Raw genomic sequence first — 25,603 nt, 5'->3', positions numbered from 1 at the left:
GTACTGCTACTGCAATCTTTCCCAAAGGCTGAACCAAGACTGCGGTAATGTGGGGAGGGGGCACACAGGAGCAAGACAAACAGAAAATGACATCATGAAAAGAGTGTGGCAGTGAAGAAGCCCAGGCAGAGGAAAACAGCTGTGTGGGACATGTGGAGTGGCAACTTCCTGGATCACACATCAGGCCAATTGTCACCAACCTATACCCGTTCCCTACATATGTGGAAGGCAGAGCTGCCACCAAGCACCTATGGTCTGCCCCACACCCTCGTGGAAGGAAGCAGAGGCTGGACAGAGGAATTCGGGAGAAGCTGCTAAAAGCGAGGCTCAAGAAATGGCAGACTGATCCAATTACTGACGGTAACATTTCTAAAGTGATTTCGAATTTGCGAAAACTCTCAAGGTCGTCCACAATTGAAAAATATAAGGCACGGTACAGAGAGCTGCTTGGAACCTGACTTTTTAAGCTTTGCATAACGCTCACGCTCTCTCTCGTTCACACACACACACACACCCCTCTCCATCCCTTGTGCCAAATGTCTTTTGACACTCCCTCAGTTTTAGAAGCGTTTTGCATTGAAGCATGGGGAAGGGTGAGGCTGCGCGAGAGGTCAAGGCAAACAAGACTCGCGGAACAAATCTGGCAGTTAAGCAAATCAAGCTAGCACAATGCAGCAGGATCCATAACGGCGAAAGCAGTTCTAAAAACAAGCTTAGCTGCTCAAGATCTGCAGTCAAAACCCTCCTCAAGCCAAACACATGAGAGGGGGCTCTGAACGGTTCTCTGAAAGTGAAATGGGGATAGGGCTACGCCAGAGAAAACGCCTGAAACCAGCAGGGCGACCAGAGAACGTGGAACCGCCCACACCGCTGCGCTGAACTTCCTGCCCTGCATTTTTAAGATGTGGCCATGAAACCGCCACAGAGCAGAAAGGCCTTTGAGTTAAGGCGCACCCTTAAGGCACAGATGCTCAGATGCTTAGAGGAGTGGCTAGCAGGATGGCGAAAAGGGAGGAACGGCTGTCCTTCTCCGCGGTTAGAGCAGCTGCACGGGAAGCGCCAAAGCTTCTCTCGTGGTAAGTAGTCACCCAATTCCACCACAAGCAACAGGAAAACAGGACAGCGCAAGGGTCACTCCCCCACTAGCAAGGATTCTCCAAGCTGGCCGGTCCATCAGTTGTGTGTGTCCAAATGTCACCTTCTGAAATTATTAAGCCACGCAGCAGAAGCCGTTTTCAGCCTGCTTTTCTACTCAAACATTTTAAAAGTGCAAACAGGAAACTGGCCCAGCAGCGACAGTGACTTTCAGGTTGGCAAGAGGGGTTGGAAGGCAACCTGCCTACGAAAGCACAGTATTCCCACAGACGGCTCCATTTTGATGGTAGCTATCACAACGGGGGAGTGCTTCGGGTCCTACCCTCTGCTGCCAACTGGAACAGCTCCTTGCCCTCCCCCAAATGACAGCCTTTCAGATATTTAAAGAGAGCAATCATGTCCCCCCTCCATCTCCTCTTCTTCAAACTTTGTGGTCTTTACAGGGTCCGTTCGGCCACCACTAACTGAACAGCTGGGCCCTGAGTCTCCACAAAACAGTCTATAAATGTATATGTAACTGTGTCGGGGGAAAGGAGAAAACGACAAGGAAACCTGAAATGTGGCGCCTGAGAATTCTCCCGTGCAGCTTTGCAAAGAGTTACATGTACTGAATCATGTATGGAGTGTTATGAGCACGTTGCATTTTTGCAACTTTGAAGACACTGTAGGAAGTGTTATGAGCACATTGCACTTTTGGAATTTTGAAAATATTATATAAAGAATCATTTTTTGTATCCTGTAGGGTTCTGCCCTCCTTTTTTTCCTCCCTTGCAAAGAGTTATCAGCAGGCCTGCTTTCAAATTCCTCCCCAATAAAAAAAGGAATATGCCATTCTGAGCCATGTAGCAAAAAAGAACTGCACGTGAATTCGTTTTGTCCATGACAAAGCGGCTAGAGGACCGCACCCAAAGAGTGGTGGTCAGCGGCGTTTCATCAGATTGGAGGGAGGTGTCCAGTGGGGTGCCGCAGGGCTCGGTTTTGGGCCCGGTACTTTTCAATATTTTTATCAATGATCTGGATGAAGGAGTGGAAGGGCTGCTCATTAAATTTGCTGATGATACCAGATTGGGAGCGGTAGCAAACACCCAAGAAGATAGAATTAAAATTCAACAAGACCTGAATACTCTGGAGAAGTGGGCAGCTGTGAATAGGATGCAATTCAACAAAGACAAGCGCACAGTATTACATCTGGGCCACAAAAATGAGAAGCACAAATACTGGATGGGGGATACACTTCTGGGCAGTAGTAAATGTGAAAGGGATCTTGGGGTAAGAGTGGACTGTAAACTGAATATGAGCAGTCAGTGTGATGCGGTGGCAAAAAAGGCTAATTCAATCCTGGGTTGTATCAAAGGGGCCATAGCGTCGAAATCGCAGGAGGTCATAGCCCCTCTCTCTATTGCCTTGGTCAGGCCACACCTGGAGTATTGTGTGCAGTTCTGAAGGCCTCACTTCATAACGGATGTGGCCAAAATCAAGAGGGTGCAGAGGAGAGCAACGAGGATGATCAGGGGTCTGGAGACTGAGCCCTACGAGGAAAGGCTGAGGGCCTTGGGAATGTTTAGTTTGGAGAAGAGGAGGTTGAGGGGGGACATGATTGCTCTCTTTAAATATTTGAAAGGTTGTCATTTGGAGGAGGGCAAGGAGCTGTTCCAGTTGGCAGCAGAGGGTAGGACGCGAAGCAACGGGCTTAAATTACATGCACAAAGGTACTGGCTGGATATTAGGAAAAACTTTTTCACGGTCAGAGTAGTTCAAAAGTGGAATCAGCTGCCTAGGGAGGTGGTGAGCTCCCCCTCACTGGCAGTTTTCAAGAAGAGGCTGGATGAATACTTGTCAGAGATGCTTTAAGCTGATCCTGCACTGGGCAGGGGGTTGGACTAGATGGTCTGTATGGCCCCTTCCAACTCTATGACTCTATGACCTGTGCCTAGAGTTGGGGAGGGGAGAATGCACTGGAAACAAATGTGAATTTGTATTTGGATATAAGGAAGGCCAATGTTGTATTGTAGCCAGAGTGGACCGAACAGAACTGGGAACACCTGGGCTCAAACACCTACTGTGATGACCCTGGGCCAGTCATTCACAGGTGAGAATCAAACAGAGAGGAGAATCTGCAACAAGTTTTAAGTATCTCAAAATGGGTATCGTGTGTACGTTGGCACAAAAGAAGTTCACAGAAATGTGCAGCACATCAAAACTATGGAACAAATAATGAACGCAATGAATGACATTCTGCCGCTAGCGGCTTCATTCTTTTTAGTGCAGCGCCACCTTGTGGCCAAGTGGCAGGCAAAAAAAAACAGCATTTCCCTTGCCCCATTTCTTCAGGGTTCACGCTTGCTAGCCGCCACCTACGCCACTCGTCACAGGCGGAGGAGAAATCCCACTCTTCTGCCTTCATTGTACTGCAGATCACCCAACTGTTTTGCTTAAACGAATGGCCTCTTTTGCTGGAAACCAGAAGCAGCCTTCTCTTAAGGAGCGGAAGACAGAAATGCTCCGTTTCAACGGAGTCTGCCCAGGAGAACCTCCAGGTCGAACGCGCTACAGGTTTATTCGCAGGCCTTTCCATGCTAAACAGGTGGAGCTGGCACCGCTGCAAGCGGGATTCAACAGATCCGCTATGCTGTCCTGCATTTCAAAGCCAGTTGCTGGGACTTTTGCTTTCCTTTTACCTGGCCAACGGCCACGGACAGCACTTATGGTACTTATTGTTCATTGGATATCCCGTTCCTGTTGATTTGACTCAAGCGGTGTGATCTGCCTTGAGTCTCAGTGTGAAGAGCAGATTATAAATGACAAATAAACAAACACCTCAAATTAAACCGAAATCTCACCTGAGCAGGTCAGCGCAGATGACCAGAAATTTGGTTTTAGTGAGCCTTTTAAAAGGCACGTTTGTAAACATTGTCACATAACCACCTAGTGGTCCTTTCAACTATCCAAAAACATGCAAGTAAAAGAGAAAATGCATCAAGATTTCACCGAGTTTAATACCGGTGCTAGCGGTGGAGGGAGTCAAACCATACCGTTCCTATTTTAGTGTATTGAGTCACGATGCAAAACCTGCATTTATGGAGGCTCTGGCCTCAATATCATAAAAGTGATGGATTGTGAGCCCCTGGGATGTGTTTATGAAAGGGATTTATGGCACCCTTTCGTGATGCAATGTTGGTTTATAGGCAAGGCTGAGACACAGTTAAGTCTCAGTCCCCTTTCTGCATGCCTTGTTAAATCTGAGGCCAGGGGGGAAACGGCTCCCCGGAACCTTTATGAACTCTTATTACAGCAGGCTCGGTTATTCCCTGTGCCTCTTTAGGAGCGCAACTGGGCTAAGAAGGACATACCTGAAAGAAACCAAAGGAAGTTGTTTCTGCCTATCACCCTATGCAAACTAGAAAAACAAACACACACTTCTACCCAGCCAGGATGATCAGGGGGCTGGAGACCAAACCTTGCAAGGAAAACCTGAGGGACTGGGGAATGTTCAGCTTGGAGGGATGTTGTGGGGAGATACAACTGCTCTCTTTAAGTATTGGAAAGTCTGTCCCTTAGAGGAGGGGAGCTGTTCCTGTTGGCAACAGAGGATAGGACTTGAAACAATGAGGTTAAGCTACAGGAGGGAAGGTACCAGCTGGACATTAGGAAAACTTCTTCACATTAAAAGTAATCCAGCAGGGGAATCGGCTGCCTAAGGATGTGGTGGGTTCCCCCTCGTGGGCAGTCTTCAAGGAGCAGCTGGACAAGTACCTGTCGGGGATGCTTTAGGCTGTTCCTGCATTGGACAGGGGGTTGAATTAGATGGTCTGTAAGGCCCAACTCTACGATTCCATGATTCTATGAGGCTCAGAGGGCAACCCAACTTCTACACAAAGGTGATAAGGAAGTGCCACAGCTTAGAGGGAGAAAACACAATCGCTCGTAACCTTAACTGACGCTCCTTAAACTGCTGTCGGTGTATCTGACATGGGAACTGCACATGTTCAAGCCAAGGTACAGAAAATTCTACTGCTGGCTGGAATGCAGGGAGCTCCCTCTCCCCTCGATGGTTTTGGCCAACTTCTGGTCACGTGAGAAAAAGGGTGCAGCCTCATCCCCCAGCCACCGTAAGAGTCTGCAACTCTTGTTACTGCAGAGCTTGCACTGAAGTAGGAGGAAAAAGCGTGCAATCGCACAGATGACGACTTGGCGAACATCAGATACAGATTCAACCTTCTTGCCATCTCTGCCAAGTTCCACGCTGGGGACTGGCAAGTTCACTTACCAGAGATGGTTGGTAGGGGCATGTCTCTTAGCTGACCATGTAGTGCAGCCTCCCTGATGTCTGCTTCTTTTCTAGCACTGACACCGACTGAATAATATCTAATAAACAAGGAAGGCCGAGTAGCCACCAGTTACCTTTCATTATACACCTTCTGTGGAAACTCCTCTCAGAAAAGAAAGCAAGCATGCATGGGTTCTAGTGGAAGAAGCAGGTCCTACAAGAGGACAGTCCGTCTCTATTCATCTGTGACAGGCCTTGATGAGAAAATGATCCAACAGGGAACGGATTGTGCAGCATCCTTGGGGTTCCCCAGGCTGCTTCCGCGCAGATTCTCATTCTCCCCACCCACCTCCCCGACCCCCAGGCACGCTTCCACTTCTAAAGGGAACACCCACCCAACATTGCATTCCTTTCAAGTACCACTTACAGGCCTCCAAGGGTTTTCTTTCTGAGCAGGCAAGGCATCCATGTGGATGCTCTGCCCACTGCCAATTCAAGGAAGCGGTTGAAGTTAAACTCCGCCCTCGGGGTGGCAGACATTAAGCCCTCTAACGGGCCTTGTTTCATCCGCAGCTAAGCCACGGGGCATCTTTGTATGGGGCTCAGCTGGAAGGGCTGCAAAACAAGGGGGGAGGAGGGTTGCAGACCAAGAAGGGACACAGCTGCCATCATGCCGGCACTCCTGCGCCAGTGCGACAGAGGGGAAGCAGCAAGGGGTGCAGCAAGGGCAGGGTGTATGGACGTCATCCTTGCCAGCTTCAACGTGCCTTTCCCCATCCTGTGGTGAAGTAGCCCCACTGGAACAAATGAACAGGTGTGGACTTTTTCTAAGTGCAGGTTTCCCCCCAATAAAGCAATAAAAGATCTCTTAACATCTCCCAAATGAAAAAAAATGTAGTCCTCTGAACCCTAATTCTACACTAGCACCTTAAAGACCAATCAGAACTCGAATCTTGCTCTTCTACTGCAGACCAACACGGCTACCCACCTGAAACTAAACTCTACAGTTATCCTAACAAGTGTTAAATTAGGATAGGCTAGTAATCCATAAAGTGTCAGTGCTTCAAAGTCCTGCTTTACCCTCGTTCTCAGAGCTGGGACTTCCCCATTGTCCCTCAATACATGGTTAAGAAGGAGCCCCTCTCTAAAGCTTAGTCCTTCGTAGTTTGGGCACAGGCGAGTCACAGAGAAAACAAAAAACTGCTTCTTCGTGTCCTGAGAATTTATGATCTCCCCTTCGGAGCCCATTTTCCTCTGTGGTTTTTCATCTTCCTGTCTCAGAAAGGGGGAAAAAACCCTACCTAGCCATTCAGCTTTCGCAGTCTCTGTCCTTAGATGAGACAGTCTAGCTCAGGCATTAGATGGCAAAATTTTTCCTCTACTCTGGCTAAGTCCATTTGCATCTCTATGCACTGCAGTGTTCTGTGCTGGGGAGGGGGGTGACTCATCTCCTGTCTGCATTTCCACTGTGTACCTGTTTCAAAATGCAAAATGACATTTTTCCTCCCACTGGTCTTGAGAAGAACGAAGACCCAATTAATATATACATTCGGGGGTGAAAGGCTGTCCTGATGGTTCCTAGAAACCTAGAGACAGACACCTATGACACTCTTTCTCTGCATCCAAATAAGGATCTGTGGTCTCAGGCTCTTCCATACATAATGAATTACACAGAGAATATGGTCCACGGCATCGACAGGAGAGAGTTCGAACTGCTAGGTCTTTTGGAACAACAGCCTGTTAGGCAGTTTCCATAAGTGCCTTGGGCAATGACTAGAATCCCACTCAAAGGGGAAGGGGGTTGTCTGGTTAGTGAGGAGGGACTTTGTCATCATCAATTTCTCCTTCTTCAACTGGAAAGACATTTCCTACATCCCCAAGTTCTGTGGATACAAGGAGATGGAATCTTTGGGACTGAACTGACACAAGGTTCCACATATTTTCTGGGACTGACTAATTAAGAGAATCAGACCCTCTCGCTGACTGTGGTGGACTTTCTTAGTGTGGATCTTAACAAAGAAGGTTCTTACATGTTGTATTCAACGCAGCATACGCTGCATCGGATCTTTTCAATCGATGGAAGGGAGGTCGACCATCAGACTGAGGGAAGAACGTCCTTCTCTTGGGGTTGGGAGCTGGATGCACTCGTACCCACCAGGACTGGCGCCCAAAGGGCTGATTGACATTAGGATGTCTTTTCATTTCAGTCAAGGGTGCAAACTGTTCACAGACAATCTGGTTATTTTGTGTCCTTTCACTCAAAGTAGGCATAATGTGAGGTCAGTCTGTGACGTTTTTGTCACATATTGTGAACATTTGTTTTTTTAAAAAGAGGTTTTTGAGTCATAGTGGCAAAGGCAAGAAACACAAAGCCGCACATCTTTTCTTCTGGGAATGTCTTCAGAAATCTCTTCAGCAGTCATACACTTAGCCTGCAAGCTGAAGTCTCCAAAGCTCCTTGTTTCTGTCATGGTGAAGACCCAACTGGGCAATAAGGTGTGCTGCCCCCCCCCTTCCTCATTTGACTTAAAGGTGAGACCCTTGGATGGGGGTGGGGGATCACCCTGCATCCCAATCAGCTCTAGAAGTCTCTGTGGTTGCCCTGCACATGTGAATCTCCCATGGGGGACTGCACAGAGGCCACAAAGATGAATACCATCAACAGCTGCCCGTACAGGCACATTCTCTGTGGCGACGCCCACCTTATACAATGGCCTGGCTGAAGAAGTCAGGAAAGCTCCCTCTCACATTTTCTGCAAACTAAATTATTCAGGAAGACCTTTTTTCACTTGGGTAATAGGGTTGTGCTACAAGACATGGCTCAGAGTGTTCCTTTGGTAAAGGGACAGGGACGAGGGACTGTCTGTTGAGGTAGATATGCTCCTACCGAGTAGTGTCTGCATTGTTAAAGATGTCACGTTTAATTACTTATGCTTTGTTTAAGCAGTGTTTCATTTCTGTATTCCGATTTATGCTTGTTTTCAAACTTCTGCAAACTATACCCTATAGTATTTTCACTGGTCCTAGCTGATGATCATATTGACTTACACTATGTAATCTGTCTTGAGTCTAAGGGAGAAAGGAGAACTATAAATAGCATACATACATATGTAACATACATATAGAAAAATATGGTCCCAGATTCAAACTCGAGCACTGATATATTAAGATACTAGTCCACAGAGACCAATGGTCTGATTTAACACAATGTGGGCTCAGCTGCTGAAACTAAGCATTTCTATTTCCCAAACAGCACTGACTGATTATTTTCCCATGACCAGAGGCTTTGAAAATCATCAACCCCACCATTCTGTTGGCCTGGATGTTGCATATCATCTTTTAACGTGTACATATCACCCTCCCCACATATCATAAACTTCTACATCACTTAAAACCCCCAAGTCTTTAAATTCTTTGAGACACAGAAATGCACAACTCAGTACGAATTGCCAGCGACATACAGGGCATTTGGAGGTCAGCTTGTCTGTCCAAACCACACATTTCCACTGAAGTAGGTGAAATCTGCCACCTACTTTATTTCCAGCATGTTTGCTCCTGTTAGTTTTGGAGCCAAGGTATAGCTCACCATTTAGCACACAGGTTCATTTGGTACTTGTGGCTAATCTGGGCAGCCGTTCAAATTCATGAGATGGAACTTCAGGAAATATTTCATGTATGCCTCCCATGTGAGTAGCTCGTTTATTGTGAAAGAGGCACCTACCGCTTTATAAAGCTGGGCCTTTAAACGGTATGCTGAGTAGTCCGATTTCCTCTTTTCTTCTTCACGTCTTTTTCGCACCTCAGGCAGCTGTTCGTAGATCCTGAGAGTAAATCAAAATGGACGTGAGTCTTCTGAGGGAAGAGTTACTAGACAGATCCTTCTTTCACACCCATCCACATTGTCAGACGCAGTGTCAGCCAAGTCAGTGAGATGGAAGGGTCTCGGGGGGTGGGGGGGTGGAGGACAGGACATAGACAAGGTGAGCCCTAATGGCAAAGTCGAGGCAGGGCACAGCAACTAGCCAAATACCTTGGTCCTCGGGGGCCATGCAGTGGCCTGCTCATCTTCTGGAGGCTCCCGCAAGTTTGGCCAGAGAGAAGCCAAAATCATGCCCGAAGCCCCAGAGCCAGGGCCTGCTGTGCGTTCGTTCCAGCAGCTATTCACCTCCCTCCCTCCTGTGGGGCTGCCAGATAATTGGGGAACCATGGAAATGACAGCCAGTACAAATGAAGGAGCAACAGAGCTCCCCATGCACTGAAAAAGAAATGGCAGGAGACTCTTGCACAAATTTGTCCTGTTGAAAAGCAGCATCCACAGCAGGATTCGAGCCAAGAGCTGCAAGCACACTAGGCTGAAACCAGCCCCGATTTTCTATTCCCAAATGATTTTGGAGGAAATGGGTTCCTCACTCCTTCATATGGGGGTAGGGTCTAGTCTAAGAAACCCAGTCAACATGTGTCAGAGCAGCGGTTAGAGAACACATGGAGAATTGCAACTGGGGTTGAGAACCCACATCTCTTGTGGGTAGAGCTGCGGCACGTGCTTCAAGGGCATAAACGCAGGGGTGATGTGTGCTTTGCACAAGTGAACTGAGGGTTGGGCATGAATCGCAGCAATATATATTGCTTACAATGCATTCCCAATACCTAGCACCAAATCTCCACCCAAGCCGTTTACACGCATTGCACTTAAAAGATAATCTGCTTATAGATGTTCCTGGAAAGGTCCAATAACTATTACAAGGGAGCGTAAAACAGCTCATTTAGGAAAGATAAGGATGTCCGTCCCAACGACTGCATCCTCCCTACATCATCTGCTACTGTTCTTCCCTGCCCAGTAACCTTGATTATCCATCTGTTCTCCTACACGGGACTCTTATTTGGAAGATTACCAGAAATGAACTACGTCAAAGGCATTTTATTGTTGAATCAGAAATCGGCCTTTAAACAAACCCCTGTTCTTCCGCCGTATCGAATACTTAGGAAAGAAATGAAGGCATATCCAAAGCTAAAGATCTGTGTGCCCGTTAACTCTTGTTTTGGTAGTGGAATCAGTCAAATTGCAATTTACAGGAGTGGTGAATTCTTACAATGGGGGGGAGGGGGGGAGACACCTCTCGGGTGACCTTGTACTTTGTTCTGCCAAAGGGTGGTCTTCAGGTGCACTGGCCAACCAATGGATTTCAGGCATTGCCAAGGGCAAAAGAGGGAGACTGGAGGATCTTAGCCTTTGTGCGGAGACCAGCTTAAGATGACCATGGGCAAGCATCACTACACGGAACAGGTTGCCTTGTGCTGCAGAATTTCATGCCAGCTGTGCCCACATTAACTTGTGGGAGTGGAGGAAATGCTGGGGGCGGTGTGTGCGTGCTTGCGTGTGTGGATTTTCTGCCTTGGCACCAAAACATCTTGCACCAACCTAAAACTTCATCAATTCACCACTAATCTGTGAAGACTGAGGGAGAGCGGGAAGGCTCCTGCATTTTGTTTGTTTGTTTGCTTACACGCCTTGACGGCACACAGACGCCTAAGAGAAGAGTTTCTGGGGAGGGAAGCCAAACCCAGCCTTACCGTTTGGATCGCTGAACCATTTCATTCTTGGGAATTGACCTGGCTCCCTGGACAGCTTGATAGCCTGAGCAAAGATGGAGAGTGCCGAGTGTAGCGCAATTCGAAAACATTACACATCTCACAACATCTCACCTGTCTATGGGAGCTACAGTGATGTACTGGGGAGAGCATCGGACAAGGGTCTGGGATGGGCAGTCCCAGCTGCCAGTCTGCTCCTCACTCCCTAGGTGACCTCAGCCAGTTTCTCTCTCTCATCCTTACCAATCGCTCTCTTGCAGAGTGGGTGAGAAGAGAGAATAAGTGGGGGGGGGAAGAACGTATGCAGCCTCGAGTGCTTTGGGGGAAAGTACTAAATATATGGATGCTATAATGCACACAACGAAAAGAATGCCGTATGGCAACATATCCAGCAAAGCTGTTTCCGGCAGAGGAAGCTCTCGGCCTGAGTGCGCTTTGAGCTTGTTCAGACCTTTACTCCCTGTACATGCTTTACTCTCTGACTGCCACCATGTTCACTAAAAAGCAGGAGGGACTCTATGGAGCAGCTGCAGCCTACCTCTAGAAGCAGGTTTCAAGCCTTCTGCAAGAGAACATAAACTGCATAAATTCCTCTGCCCAAAAAAACTTCTGCGGAATGACGTATGGAATGATCACCATTCACATGGGGTGTCAGCCAGCCATGCAGGCATTAGAAGTTGCCCCACACCAACATCTCACTTTAGACGTGCTTTAGGATATATGAAACAATCCTGGTGCAGAGGAGTTAGCCGTGTTAGTCTGTGGTAGCAAAATCAAAAAGAGTCCAGTAGCACCTTTAAGACTAACCAATTTTATTTTAGCATAAGCTTTCGAGAATCAAGTTCTCTTCTTCAGATGCCTGATACAGATGGTGCATTCATATGGCAGGAGAAGAGGAGCAAAGGCAGGCCAACTGTTGGGGATGTCTCCAAAAGGCTTCCAGGGCACCAAGATTTGCAGGAAAATTGCTGGGATTCCTAGGAAAACAGGGATTTTCCAGATCCTCTACTAGTTTTACTTGCATGTGCTAACTTACTCTCTTTGAGAGCCAAGGATCTGTAAGAGAAAGAACTACGATCTGCCGCTTTTAAAAAAGGTTGCCATGCACCAGTCAGTATCCTTAAATTTATAAGCGAACATACCACATTACAGCAAATATTCCAGTACTCCAAGCACAAGTTAGGTTTTGACCCCAAAACAGATCTTACAAGATGTGTCCATTATAAATTGAAGTAGGAACTTACAGCATGGATGTGATTCAAAAGATGTGAAATAAATGCATGGCTCTGCACGTAGAGCCAGAGTTTTGCTTGTTACTTCTGCTGAAGCTTTCCCCACTGCTAAAGAGACAAATTACTTTCCCAGAGTAGTTTGGCTCCTCAGCAGTTGGGAGAGTGGCACACATTGTTCCAGATCTCCCACAAGCGCGCACCCCTTCTCGGGATCACACCTCAGGTCTATCATTAGGTACCTCTGTTAGAAACAAGGCCACTGCCATTCTGATAAGCCCTCCTCTCTCCCGGAGGATTGAACAATTGCTCTCTCTCGCTCTGCAGCACGCTCTGCAGTTTTCTTTCTTCCATGATCAGCTTCAGTCGTTTCACACGTTCCCCAGAACGGGAAATGAAGTCAGGACGGCGCAGGACAAGGGCCTCCTAAGACAGGAAACATTTAAAAAAAAATGCAGGAGTTGCTTTAGAACCTCCACTTAAGTGGAGAAGATGACAAAAACAGCTAACCCATCAACTCATCGCTTGAGAAATGCAACTTTCCAAAGAAGAAAATCATTGTTGCAATGTATCCAATATTGCACCTGCAAAGCTGGAGAGATCTCTCTGTGGGTCTCGTTAACAAATGTTTTGATGTTCAACAGCCAACTGGAGAGCTGTCAGATTGGGAAGAAACACAGTTATGTGTCTTTGTAGAGAAAGGGTGGGAATTAAAAACTTGAGCTTAAAATAAGCAAGACAAATCAGGTACAACACTCAGGGTACAGAGCAAAGAAGCCCTTCAAGTTAACACAGGAGACCTCCAATTTGGCAGAAGCAACACACAGGAAAACTGAAATTAGTTTGGGAGAAGTGAGGGGGTTCACAGACGCTACAGCTGCCAACTTCCAGGTGGGGCCTAGAGATCTTCTAGAGTTCCAACGGATTTCCAGACTACAAAGATCAGTTCCTCTGGAGAAAATGGCTGCTTTGGAGGGTGGACTTCATGACACTACACCCCCGAGGCCCCTCCCTCCCACACTCTGCCCTCCCAAAATCTCCAAGAATTTCACAACCCTGAGCAGGCAACCCTTGCCCCCACCCTGTGATGCTCTGGGCTATCCATTGCAATTGACTTGCATTCTCTAATCCACCTTGAGTCTCAGTGAGAAAAGCACATGCCAATAAACGAGAGAGCACTTCCGCATCCTTGCAGCTTCCTGGCCCAATTTCGTATCAGGAGTTCAGAGTGAGGAACGGCTGGAATTCAGGGCAGGCCTGGCCCACCTAGGTAGTAATGCTCATTTTGCAAACTCCTTGACACATGTTGTGACCTGCTATGTGGCCGAGACCGTAGGTTGGAGACAGTGGCTCTGCTCATATTTCTAGCTCTTGTTGTATGCTCGTGGCACATGGTGCTACAACGGATTGTAGCAAATTGATAGCAGTAGAATCAGATCTTTTCTGGAGGCCAGCCCTCGCCTTCAGTTAGAGTCCTACTCTTGGGAGGAGGAAGATGCTGTGGACAAGGAGCCTGAAAGAGGGCCACAGTGATACTTTGCCCCAAAGGAGACCCTTTTGGCCTCTCACTGAGGTGTTAAGCTTGCACTTGGGTTGTTGCGCTTAGGACTGCACACACGTATGAGATTAAAGGGTGGAATAGGTGAACCTCCTAAGTCAATAGATCCAGAGGAGTGAGCCGTGTTACTCTGTAGTTGCAAAATAGTAAAGAGTCCAGTGGCACCTTTAAGACTCACCAACTTTATTGTGGCATAAGCTTTCGAGAACCACAGCTCTCTTCGTCAGATGCATCTGACGAAGAGAGCTGTGGTTCTCAAAAGCTTATTCTACAATAAAGTTGGTCAGTCTTAAAGGTACTAATGGACTCTTTACTATTTTGCTCCTAAGTTAAAAAAACAGAAAGTGGTATTTATTGATTAAGATACGTACGGCACACCTTTTTCAAAGATGCAGGGTTGCTAAAAAAAAAATGCCCAGTGTGGTAAATCAAAATGATCAAGCCACAAAACTCCAAGAACCTCAATAACAGACACAGATGTATTGACATTTCCTTTATATTTCCCCTCTCTCATCAGTCAGAACCCAAGGCAACTTTCATCCATCTCCTCTCCTCCGTTTTATCCTCACAACAGCCCTGTGAGTAGGCTAGGCTGAGAGTGCGTGACATCCCAAGGTTGCCCGGCAACCTTCCACAGCAGATGGGAATTCAAACACGGGTCTCTCAACTCCTAGTCCAACACTCCAACCACTACACTGCACTGCTTAGAATAGTATTAATTTCAATTCAAATCTTCGCTCACCCTCGACCAAACACCAAGGCATCCTTAACCAAAAAAGAAAACCACCCACTGTACACAAGAGGGCCTTGCCCAACTTTCTGCACCACAAACTGCAAACACGTCCCTCCGCCTAGAAAAATGAGCAAGTCAGGAAGAAGGCTCAGCTCAGCAGATTTCTGCCCCACATCCTCATTTTCCATGCACAAGGAACTTGTCATAGAGAGGACAACTGGGTCGCGTGGCCACAGGTTTTCCACCTCAGTGAGAATTAGGCTAGAGACCGGGCCCTTCACATGAGGACAGAAGTGGGGAGGCCTATTTTTAGTTTCTTTAACCCCGGCAGGGCTGAAGGCTCTGGCAAAAAAGAAGAACAGAAGAATAGAATAGAAATGAATTCTCTTGAACCTCTCTCTGTTCAGCAGCAGCAATGAGCAAGGGTTCTTAAAAAAAAGAAAGAAAAGGGACAGCACTTGCTGACAAACACACCGCCACGCCACACACAGAGCAACACCATATGTTTGGCTTCTATTAAGCCGGTACGTGATTAAGTGCCTTTTGCAGCCAAGCCACCCACACAACCGACAGCAAAAGCCAGACGAGCCGCCTGACAGCAGAGCCTGGATTTTACCTGCAGTGGCATTTTCACGTAAGGAGGGGGCGGCTCGTTCTCAACGTCTCTCGCTGGAGCTGTCAGACGCACCTGGAGGTCACGGAGATCCTCTGGCCAGTTCTTCTCTCGGAGGGGCTCTCGCCACGGCTTGGTGCCGCTCAGGGGTTCAAACCAAGAGGGACCAGGGTCAGGAACAAAACCGGGCCGGGTTTCTTTCTTGGGATCTGATTTTAAATCCTCGGCAGGAACAAACCAGGAAACTCCTAGCAAGGGGAGGAAAGCAAAACAAAAGAAGTGCTTTTAGAAGAATGTGGCTTTCACTTTCCAGAATTTGCTTCAAGGGTACCAGAGTACAAAAACGGGGACCTCCCCCAAAAGCGTAACATGTTTTGTTGAGAGCCCCCCTTGGCTTAATCTTCAGATAATTTATGCTGCATTAGTACACTTCCTACTTGGAATAATAATATATTATGCTTCCATGTTTATCCAGTCAGAAATGGATTTTAATTTAGTCTGTTTTAGATTTACATGTTTGTTTTGATAGTCAAAGTATCTCCAAGGATGATCATGGAATGAACTCTGTGCCTGCCAGACTGTTTAAGTTCAATCAGTTTGTATTTATGTCATATATGTGGTCTACTCTTCCCCTCTGTGCCTTTAAGCAAGGTCTGGACTGTGGTGAATTACATTATCTGAAACAAGTAATGAAGAAACAAAAAATTCAGCATGGCATGAAAATCATCAATTTCATAAGCTAGACAGCAGATAAAAGAAGGGGTACAAAAGATGCAAGGTATCAGATTTGGACTCAAAAATGCAGCCAAAGCACAAACACATTTCTCTCATACGTTTTCTCCCTAATTTAAGACACATACCTGAACAAAGCTGTTCTTAATCACTGCCTGGTATTTTTACACAACCAACTGCGCTGAAAATTCCTAGATCGTCGCATGCAGAGGAGGAGGGGTAAAGCCTGGTGTGGGCAACTGGGATAACCCATCACCCTCATTCTCCATCTGAAAGCTGAGTTCTGGGCCAGCCTGAAGACTCTCTCATCAGCACTTGCCTGCCGCCGCCCCCCCTTACAGCCTTCCTCTTGTTCCTCCCTCTTTATTGGGCTTGTGGTATTTTTAATTATTACTGTTTTTTTTTATTTCAGCCTATTACTGTTTAACATAATGTTGTTAAGTGGTGGCTCAGTGGAAGAGCCGTTGCTTGGCATGCAGAAGGCCCCAGGTTCAAGATCCACCGCCTCCAGCCACAAGGATCAGGGAGGAGGTGCTGTGGAAGACCTGCCCCAGAGACCCTGGAGAGCAGGTGCCAGTTAGAACAGAGAACAGACAATGCTGCATTACAGGAGCCATGAAGCTGCCTTATATCAGCCCTGCTTACATGTTATAGCAAACACGTGTACATCCCGCATGTATGTGCATACATCAATCTGTAAGAAAGAGCCAATGTGCATTCATTTTGCAGCTGAAGCCAGGTACCGTTACCCAGACAAATGTGGGGTTTAAAATCACACATTCAGCTGTATGCAGGTTGAAAATATGGAAACTACTCAATGCATGTATAAAGAAAAATTAAGTGTACACAGCACATCTATTGTACATGTGTCCACTGCAACCTGTAATCTAGGCCAGTACAGAGCAGTTTCACATGTTCAACATCTAGTGGCAGTAAGTTCCACAGGGAGAGTTCCATTTAGTGTTCCCCGCTTTGCTTGGTTCTGATAAGAATGGTGCTCTCTCTTAACACTACCAGAGGCCCTAATAATTTTTTCCCTCTTGGATTTCTCTTGTCTGTCCACACAATAACAACAACAACAACAACATTCAACTTATATACTGCCCCTCAGGACAACATAACACCCACTCAGAGAGGTTTACAAAGTATGTTATAATTAGGGATGTGCGAATCGGGTTTCCAAATCGGACCCGTTTTGCAAAGATTCAGGATTTCCAGATCGGGCCCAGCACGTTGGAACCGATTTGGAAACCCCGAATCTAAGCTTCCCAAAGCAATTCATATCGCTTCAGGACACGGGGTTTTAAATGCCCCTTTCCGTTCTGCTGTGCAGTGGCAGGGAAAGGGGCATTTAAACAGCGGAGCAGCTGCTTGGCATCGACAGCTGCAGAGAAAAGGCCCTTTAAACTCCATCTGGATCGCAGGGAGATTCCCCCCATGACCCAGATGGAGTTTAAAGGGCAATTTAGCCACCATATGTATTGCAAGCGGCGGCGAAAGGGACCTTCCACGCTCCACCTAGGTCACAAAGGGGGATTCCCCCATGGCCCAGATGGAGTTTAAAGGACACGCCGCAAACCCTGCCAAGCAGCTGATCTGTGCTGGCAGGGTTTGAACTCCCTCCCCCCACCCCTTATTTCACCCAATGGGAGGGGAAGGAGGGGTTCCCTCCTGCCCCTCCCATCAGGTGAAATAAACGGTGGGGGGGGGGAATAGTTTGTTGGTGTGCTCCAAATCTTTACAGAACACACCAAAGCAGGTCAAACAAGGGATTCCCAAAGCGGCTTGCCACTTTGGGAATCCCTTATTTCTAACCCTTTTTTCTGCTTCGGGTTTCCCGAAGCAGGAAACCCATTTTTTTTTTTGCACACCCCTAGTTATAATTATCCCCACAACAATCACCCTATGAGGTGGGTGGGGCTGAGAGAGCTCCAGAGAGCAGTGACTGACCCAAGGTCACCCAATGGGCTACAAGTGGAGAAGTGGGGACTCAAACCTGGTGTGAACTTCAAAGGGACCACAACAGGCGGGGATGTGAGGTGCAAAGAACTCTAGTGGTGTGAGCATGGTAAAGAGAAAGCAGCCACCTGTGGGTGATAATTTGGGTAGGATCTGAAAATCATCTTCACATCTCTTTCCCACCTGGGGCCTTTATCAGTAAAACCTGCCTCTGTACAGCTTCCCAGCCTTCAGTTAAATCAAGAATAAAGGCAACAGAACACATACTGGAGCTGAAAACGTAACATTCAATTTTGCCAGGAGATACCTGTACATGATTTCAGAGGGTGGGGGACAAAACTTGGCTGCACGGTTTTTTTAGGTGGCATCATGTACTCCTCGCCCTCCTTGCACTCCTCAGTGTCCAAAACACTAGTCATAACAGGGCAAACAAGTCAAGTTCTCAATAATGAAGCCAACAAATCCCTTCCCATGCACAAAAGATGCAGCCATTGCCAGAGACCTTGCAGCCACTTCAGCTTGTTCCTCATCATCCTTTTCTCTGCGAGCAAGCCTCCGGGTTGCCTCTTCTGTTTGCCCTTGCTTCCGGGCCAAGTCAACTCGTCCTCCGTTCCATTCCAGCGATCTCCCTGCAGTTTCACTTGGCTAGGTGTTGGCGTGGGGAAAGTCAAGCCAACATCTCGAGTGTGCTTCTTAGTCGCGCTGTTCACTATCTCAAAGTCTCCTGCCGTGCAAAAGAAATGAATGAAAGATCTTGGTGTGGCAGGAAGAGCACTGGCCAAGATTTCTGGCAACGTACAGCAGGCATAGAGCACATGAAGCCAGCAGACAACCACAGCGCCACCCAACTGTTTCCCCATCTCACACGGGCTGGGCGTTTGGGAAGAAAGCTGCTCCGTGGCCATGATGCTACCTTACGCGAGCAAGGAAGTGGATGCCAAACCATTCCAGCTTAACTTCTAGCAGGTTGAGGCTCAAGCAGAGCCACCTCTTAAAATAGATAGCAATTAATAACTTCAGGACACACTTATGACAAAGCCAAAGGACAAACAAGCTTCAGAGCCATTTGTGCAAACAGCCCTTTATGAAACCCAAATTAAATGAAGGGCAGAAAGTCTAAACATACATCAAATCCTGAAGCTTTTAAATTTTCTTTCCTGTTCTAAAAAAGCCTGCAGCTAATCCAAAATTAACATGGCCTGCACTGAATATTATTATAAACAAAGCAGAATGAGATCCAGGAGAACAGGCCTGCCAACGTAATTGGAAGTTTATTTGAACATAGCAGCTTTGACAGCAGTTCATTACCTCCAGAAATTAAAAAAGGAAAAAGCCATCTTGCGTTTTCATGTGAAGCGAATACTACACCCAAAAGGCGGAGAACGAGTCGACCACAGAAAGCCACACACTGGAATCAGATTACGAGCTACACTGGAAACATTACGATCTATACACACAACAAATATGCACATTTCTGTTATTAACGTAATTAACATACGCTGAAACTCATTTGCACAAATGAATGGAGAGATGCCAAGGCACAGCTGGTGGACATATTGTAGTTAATTCTGTGGTATTTTTATGCTGGAAAAGTTAACGCCAGAAATGAAATCCCCTCCCAGGCATTAAAATGAGCTTAGAAGGGAGATTTGAGAAGCAAGCATGTTGGCCTCTTTTTGCCTGCCTTTTGGTTTCTGATCATCATCAGGTTGAGAAACTTGTTCAGAATAAAACTGTACTTGGGTAGCACCTTATTAACAAAAGACATTTACTCCAGCAGGAGCTTTTCTGAGTCAGAGCTCGGATTCCTCAAACGCCAATGAGCTCTGACTCATGAAAACGCATGGTGGAATAAATGCCGTTAGCCTTTAAGGTGCCACTGGCCTGCTGTTTTGTTTCACTGCAACAGACTAACATGGCTACCCCTCTAAACTTGCTCAACTGCCAGAAATCATTTTTCGTAGAAATAGCAAAGCCAAGGGTTTGCAGGCACTCAAACCTGCACAAGAATGGAGCAAGTTGCCTCCAGGGTTCAGTGAGGCTGCAAAAGCACTGTTGCACAATGCTAAGTACAACCAGGCTTTACTGTCCATCAAATGTGCTTGTGGGGGGAAATCCACAGGTAATATCGTCAGGGGCAATGCTCTGTATGCAGGCTTTCCAGGTAAGAGCTGTGTGATGTACCAGGTGTGTACCAAGCTCTCGCCAAGACAACCCAAGGTACGCAACATGTGCCATGCATATTTAGCAAATTTATATATACTTGCTTTGTTTATGGACTTTCTGGGGCTTCTGGCCTATGGGAAAACGGGACTTGCAAGCTTTTACTTCTGCCCCCATGGGAATGAGAAAGTTACTCAGACTTCCCTGGTTGCCTGCCCAGCCCAGCATCTCCCTCTACTCCTAGATTCTCTCTCTCTCTCTCTCTCTCTCCCTGGGTAGCTTATGCTGCCACCATCAGGACTGTAGAAAAAGGGAATTCTCCACCCAGGGAGGGTGGACTTAAATGTAGACTACCTCTGCAGCCTGGCCCCTGCAGGCTTAGCTACTGAACGTTTCAAGGGAGTAGGATAATTGCCCCCCCCCTTCTCCGTCTCTCTTGGTAGCCTTGGATCAAACAAGAACTTTAACATAGGTCACAGATTTTGGTCCTGCCACATCTAAAAAGAATAGAAACTTATTAAAGAAATGAGAAGCCTGCATAGCATATGCCGGCACAACAGACTGAGCATGGGGACAAGAGAAAAGGCAACAAACTATTACCCTTTGATCCTAACTCTCCGCATACCCTAAAAGAGCTCCCTTCTTCAGACACAACGCTGAGAATCTTGCTGGTCTCTAAGGAGCCACTGGACTCAAATCCTTCTCCTCCTTACAGAGAACATTAGGCCATTCATCCCCACCTGAGACCCAAGCTCCTGTGTGTCACCTCTTAAGGGCTACCTTAACAACTGAGCCTACTCCCTGGGGCTGGGCTCCTCCACGCCTTGTCATCCTTGCCCTTGCTGCCACCTGAGTGGGATTCTACTTCCTCCCATCTCCCACTACTGGAACCCTGGCAGTGTTCCCTGGTTCCAGGGTGCCCACAGAGAGGGCAGGGGCATCCCCTAGCTCAGACGGGCTCCCTCTCATTGCCACCCACAAGGCTCCCTTGCCACATACATGGAATACTTCCACCCCTTGCCCCTGGACTCAGAAGAGATCTTCCGGTGCGGACATCGCATCATTCTTTGGTCGTTTCCCTGCTGACAGCATTTTGCCCTGGAACAAACTGGAAACTCTGCTTTGCTGCACTTCAAACAAGAGGCGAGGCTGCCCTGCAGTCGAGTATTTGCCTTCACTTCCGCACAGGTCTCACCCCAGGACAGATGTCACAGAGCAAGCAGAGAGAAAAATTCACCTTCTCAAACAACAAAGCAAAGCTCGACAGAGAATTATCTCTGAGATGGGGAACTAAGGTTTATTTGAAGTAGTTCCAACGTTTTTGGTTTGCCTTGCAAGTGGCAAGAATATACCACGGGACACCAAAGAAATCCTCCAGCCCTGTGATTTTTATTAAGCGAACCTAGTTAAGAAAGCCCACAGTGTGAACAAAAGATGTGCTTGCTGATACTGAAGAAGCCAATACAAGGAAAAGAAGCAACTTTCTTCCCGTGGAGTTCAAAGTTCTTTCAGTGAGAGGATCAGAGCAGTAAAGACACGTGAGACAGAAAATGGTCTGCAAAACACTGGGTAGCTAAAAGCCCAAGTTAGACTCTGAAGATGCTCTCTATCAAATGAGAGAAGAGCCTAGACAGAGGTCGAGTCTGCATCACACCTGCCTACTCACCTGCCTGTACAGCCTTGTGTAACATCCGTGTGGTCCGCTTGTTGTTGAGAGCAGAGCTTGGTCCTTGAAAACTGCCAGCGGTAGAAACAGAGTCCGAGGAACTGACGGGGTAAGTTGCCTAGAAGGGAGGAACATACAACCGTTCCGTTTGCCGGATATAACGCATGCCAAGTCATAGATTACATACTATGCAATCCACTGAACAGAGAGTCTCAGATTTGGATCAGGAGATCAAATCCAGTTGCAGGCACAAACTCTCTAGGAATGGTCAGGTTATTCACTCAGCTTCTGCTCCCCGACCTGCAGGTGTAAACTAGTCCTCCTGCCCCTTCCCGCGACATCTTTTGACCAGCATCTCATTTGTTCAGTGACTTCAGCCCATGTGACCAGGTGGCCTCTTGACCCAAAGGCATGTGGAACTGGGGCAAAGAAGTCCACCACCAAGATGCAGCTGTTTTCACCACACCAGGGCAATCTCTCTCCCTCTCTCTCTCTGTTTGGTAGCTCTTGGTAAAAGTGGCCTCATTTGCACAGCGCCACAAGTAGAAACAGTGTCCACGTGGTCACCTTTCGGCTGCCCCCTTTTTGCAGTGCTCATGTGAGTGGAGCAAAATGACCTGCCTGACAGGGATGATGTAGGAACACATCTGAGTGTGAAGTACAGCACACAGTAAAAAGGAAATGTGAAAGGAAGATTGTGAATTCCGATCAACATTAGGACTACTCCACAACCACAAGGAGGAAACAGTCCTCCTTAACAGTGAAAGGCAGCAGCAGAGGGACCGGCTAGCAAATGAGCAAGAATGGGAAAGAAGTAGGGAACGGTGTGAGAAGAGATGAAGGAGGAGGTCTAGTCAGGAGGGGGGATTTACAGTAGAGCCGACTAGAAGATGAAGGTCAACGATCGCAGCAGTTGGTGCAAATTAAAATCAGAGCAGAGGCATCCTACGGCTCAAAGGAAACAGCTACATTCCTCCTGGAGAGGAAAAAATGCATCAGGCCTTCACCAGCTGTGGTTTGTCTCATGTTGTCTGGCTAGTCGGGACCCCTCTGGCAGCCTTACAGGACCCTTGGTGTCCTCTTTATGGCAGCCTTCTCCTATTCAATGCTCAAAGAGCAGCACCAACCCACAGAGAGCAAATAAAAAGGAAGAAAACTGATTTCTTGCAGTTAACACTAACCACTATCCCACACTCACTCTCAAATTTCAAAAATAAATCTCTTTCATGGCACATTTGGACAGTTAACTCTTTGGCTTTTCTCTTTGTCATCTGGCAACTTGCTGTCACGCAGCCAAACCCTTCATCCTTCTGCGCCCCAAAGTATGTCCCAAATGAGGAATCCCTCTTTGAACTACAAAACCCTTACCATTTTTTGTCTAAGATTCCTTTCAAATGCTGTGCTATCCCATTTGAAACCAATGAGCCAGCGCTTCAGGCACCAGCCAAATATTATAATCGACACCTAGTCAGCATTAAATGGAGGTGTGTCTTCCATGGGTGCTTCTGCTTAGGAAAGCTTACATACTGCTGACTCAGGTTTGGATCACAATCCACTATGACTCAGAGGTGATTGAGACCGCATTTACGGGGTCTTTCAGCCCACCCTCTGACCTGCAGCTACCCCCCTCTTAAAAATCTGGAGCGCTGGATGGCTGTTAGTGTCCTAGAGGCAGTGACTTGCACCCAATCACATATTCTGATGTTTCTTAAGCAGGCATGACAATTTTCACTGATTCCCACACACACACTGCTGCAGCCCTCTTAGGTCCACCCCAAATTTTGTTAATTGAGGTCAGTGGGCCCACTGGAGGACAAAGTAGGGGTCTACAGTGGAAAGGAGGGAGCAGAGGAAATTGCCACCCCCTCTTTAAAAAACATGTGCCCTTATGTTTCCAGAGTGCGTGACTGGATACAGGCCAATCTCTTTAAGAGGCTGCATATATAGCATGACAGTACACTCAAGCCAGAAAGCACAGCACACTTGGGTCACTTACTGGGCTGTAAAGAATGCTACCTGGCCCCTCAGTCAACAGCCCAGGGGTGAGGAGCAGACATGGAGGAAGAGGGGCCGCAGCAGCAATAACTTGCAGAGAGGCCATTTTGGAGGGGGAAAGGGAATGTGTGCTCATGTGCAATATTTCCTTGGCTCATGCCCCTCCTGCTCTCTGCCTGAACTAGCCGCTAGCCATGAACGTATATGAAGACTGGCAGAAAAACACAAGAGAAGCAGGAGGCCGGGGCAAGAAGCAGCAAGACCGAAGAGGCCCAAACTAGCTGGATCGTCCACGGATTGAGCAGCAAGGCCCCAAACCCTTATGAGCAACCTTTCAGCCTAGACAGCGCCTCTCAGTTTTGCAGCTAGACATTCACTCTTTGACCTCTAAATTGTGGTAAAATGGTTGTGAAGAGAATTAAGAGCAAGGCAGGTGGAACAGCATGGAATCTGACAGGTCATCAATTTCAGAAGAGCTGCAGGAATTTGTTGTTCTTGCTGAAGCAGAGGAAGGGCCCTGCAGCACCTTATAAAGGGTCACTCACTTCTTAGGGAATGAGCAAGATGTAGCGAAAACTTTCTCTATGCCTCCAATGAAGTCAGCTCTTGAGACAATATATTTGCCGGTCTTTAAAGGTGCCGGTGGAGTCTTGGTGCTTGATAGACAATAGTGCTGCTTTTTATTTTATAAAATCATTTATTGGCATGTTCAGCATGATGTGGCCAGAACCCAACTCTTTAAAAGCAAAGCATTGTTCAGATGGAAAGTGTTTTTATTCCGGAATACAATAAAATGAGTTAAGCAGACTTTAAATAGTATGTAAATAGGGATGGCACCGCTGTTTAAATACCATGGCAAGGAATGACAGCCATTTCCTTCTGCCTAACACAGCAAGGAGTTATTACAACCAAGTTTGTTGTGTTTCATTTTTTAATTAGGGAACACAGCATAGTTTTGCTCGCATCGCAGTAATTAGCATTCTACTAATAATGTTTAATACTAGATCAAAGTCATGCAATGAAGAAGAGGAAGAGCGCTGCTGTACCCTCATTAGTCTCAGCAAATCAATTGAATGCTGAAACTTCGCTTTCCACATTTCAAGCACTTTGATTCAGTTTAGAGGCAGGCAGGCAGGCAACTATTCGTAGCTTAGGGGGGAAATCAATGACAGCTTTTAAAAATTCAACAAGATGTTCAGAGTGGTACCAACACCTCTATGGAGAACAGACAGGATCCCAAATAAACAATAAAGGATGAAAACAATCCTTACTTTACACACCGGTGCTACTTACAGCGCAGAGTGAGCCAACTGGCATTATGTTTTGCCCGCCTGGAGGCCACTCTCCCCTGCCTTGGATGCTTGCAGCTTTCATACCTCCTTGTGTGGCTGACAAAAAAGCAGGGGCCGAAATAGAAAGAGGAGTAGAAGAAGAGGTAGCCAAGTCTCAGTGGATCTTAAAGAGGGGTCAGGAACATGATGTCGCCTTATTTTTTTATTTTATCTATTTCAAATTTGTATTCCGCCCTCCCCGCAAGCAGGCTCAGGGCGGATAACAACATATTAAAATACAATTAAAATACAGTTAAAAATTCATATTCATTAAAACAACACATTTAAAACAAGATGGTGGACAGCCTTCACAGGGAGGGTTTTATACACCCCTTTTTTCCAGGCTGGTGGAGGCCCAGCCTCAGCCATATGCCTGGCGGAACAACTCTGTCTTGCAGGCCCGGCGAAAAGATAGTAAGTCTTGCCAGGCCCTGATTTCAGCAGACAGAGCGTTCCACCAGGTGGGAGCCAGGACCGAAAAGGCCCTGGCTCTAGTCGAGGCTAGGTGGGCCTCCTTGGGGCCAGGGACCACCAACAGCTGTTTGTCCCCTGATCGAAGTGTCCTCTGGGGAATATAGGGGGAGAGACGGTCCCATAGATACGCTGGTCCCAGTCCGCACAGGGCCTTATAGGTCAATACCAGAACCTTGAATCTGATCCGGTACTCCACTGG

The 25,603-nt window shown here is 47.1% G+C and overlaps 1 protein-coding gene across 1 annotated transcript in view; it reads right to left on the bottom strand.

The window, feature by feature from the left end:
* Positions 1 to 25,603, bottom strand: part of ALMS1 (ALMS1 centrosome and basal body associated protein) — a 41,880-nt gene that overhangs the window by 1,497 nt on the left and 14,780 nt on the right. Inside the window, exons 5-10 of the mRNA XM_054990365.1 lie at positions 21,605 to 21,722; positions 18,278 to 18,499; positions 15,160 to 15,332; positions 12,423 to 12,606; positions 10,934 to 10,997; positions 9,084 to 9,183 (exon numbers count right to left, since the gene is read on the bottom strand). Of these exons, the coding sequence (XP_054846340.1) occupies positions 9,084 to 9,183; positions 10,934 to 10,997; positions 12,423 to 12,606; positions 15,160 to 15,332; positions 18,278 to 18,499; positions 21,605 to 21,722 (861 nt within the window). The remainder of the gene's footprint in view (positions 1 to 9,083; positions 9,184 to 10,933; positions 10,998 to 12,422; positions 12,607 to 15,159; positions 15,333 to 18,277; positions 18,500 to 21,604; positions 21,723 to 25,603) is intronic.

Source organism: Eublepharis macularius, chromosome 10, assembly GCF_028583425.1.
Source record: "Eublepharis macularius isolate TG4126 chromosome 10, MPM_Emac_v1.0, whole genome shotgun sequence".
NCBI classification, from domain to species: Eukaryota; Metazoa; Chordata; class Lepidosauria; order Squamata; family Eublepharidae; genus Eublepharis; species Eublepharis macularius.
This window is presented reverse-complemented; position numbering and strand designations above follow the sequence as displayed.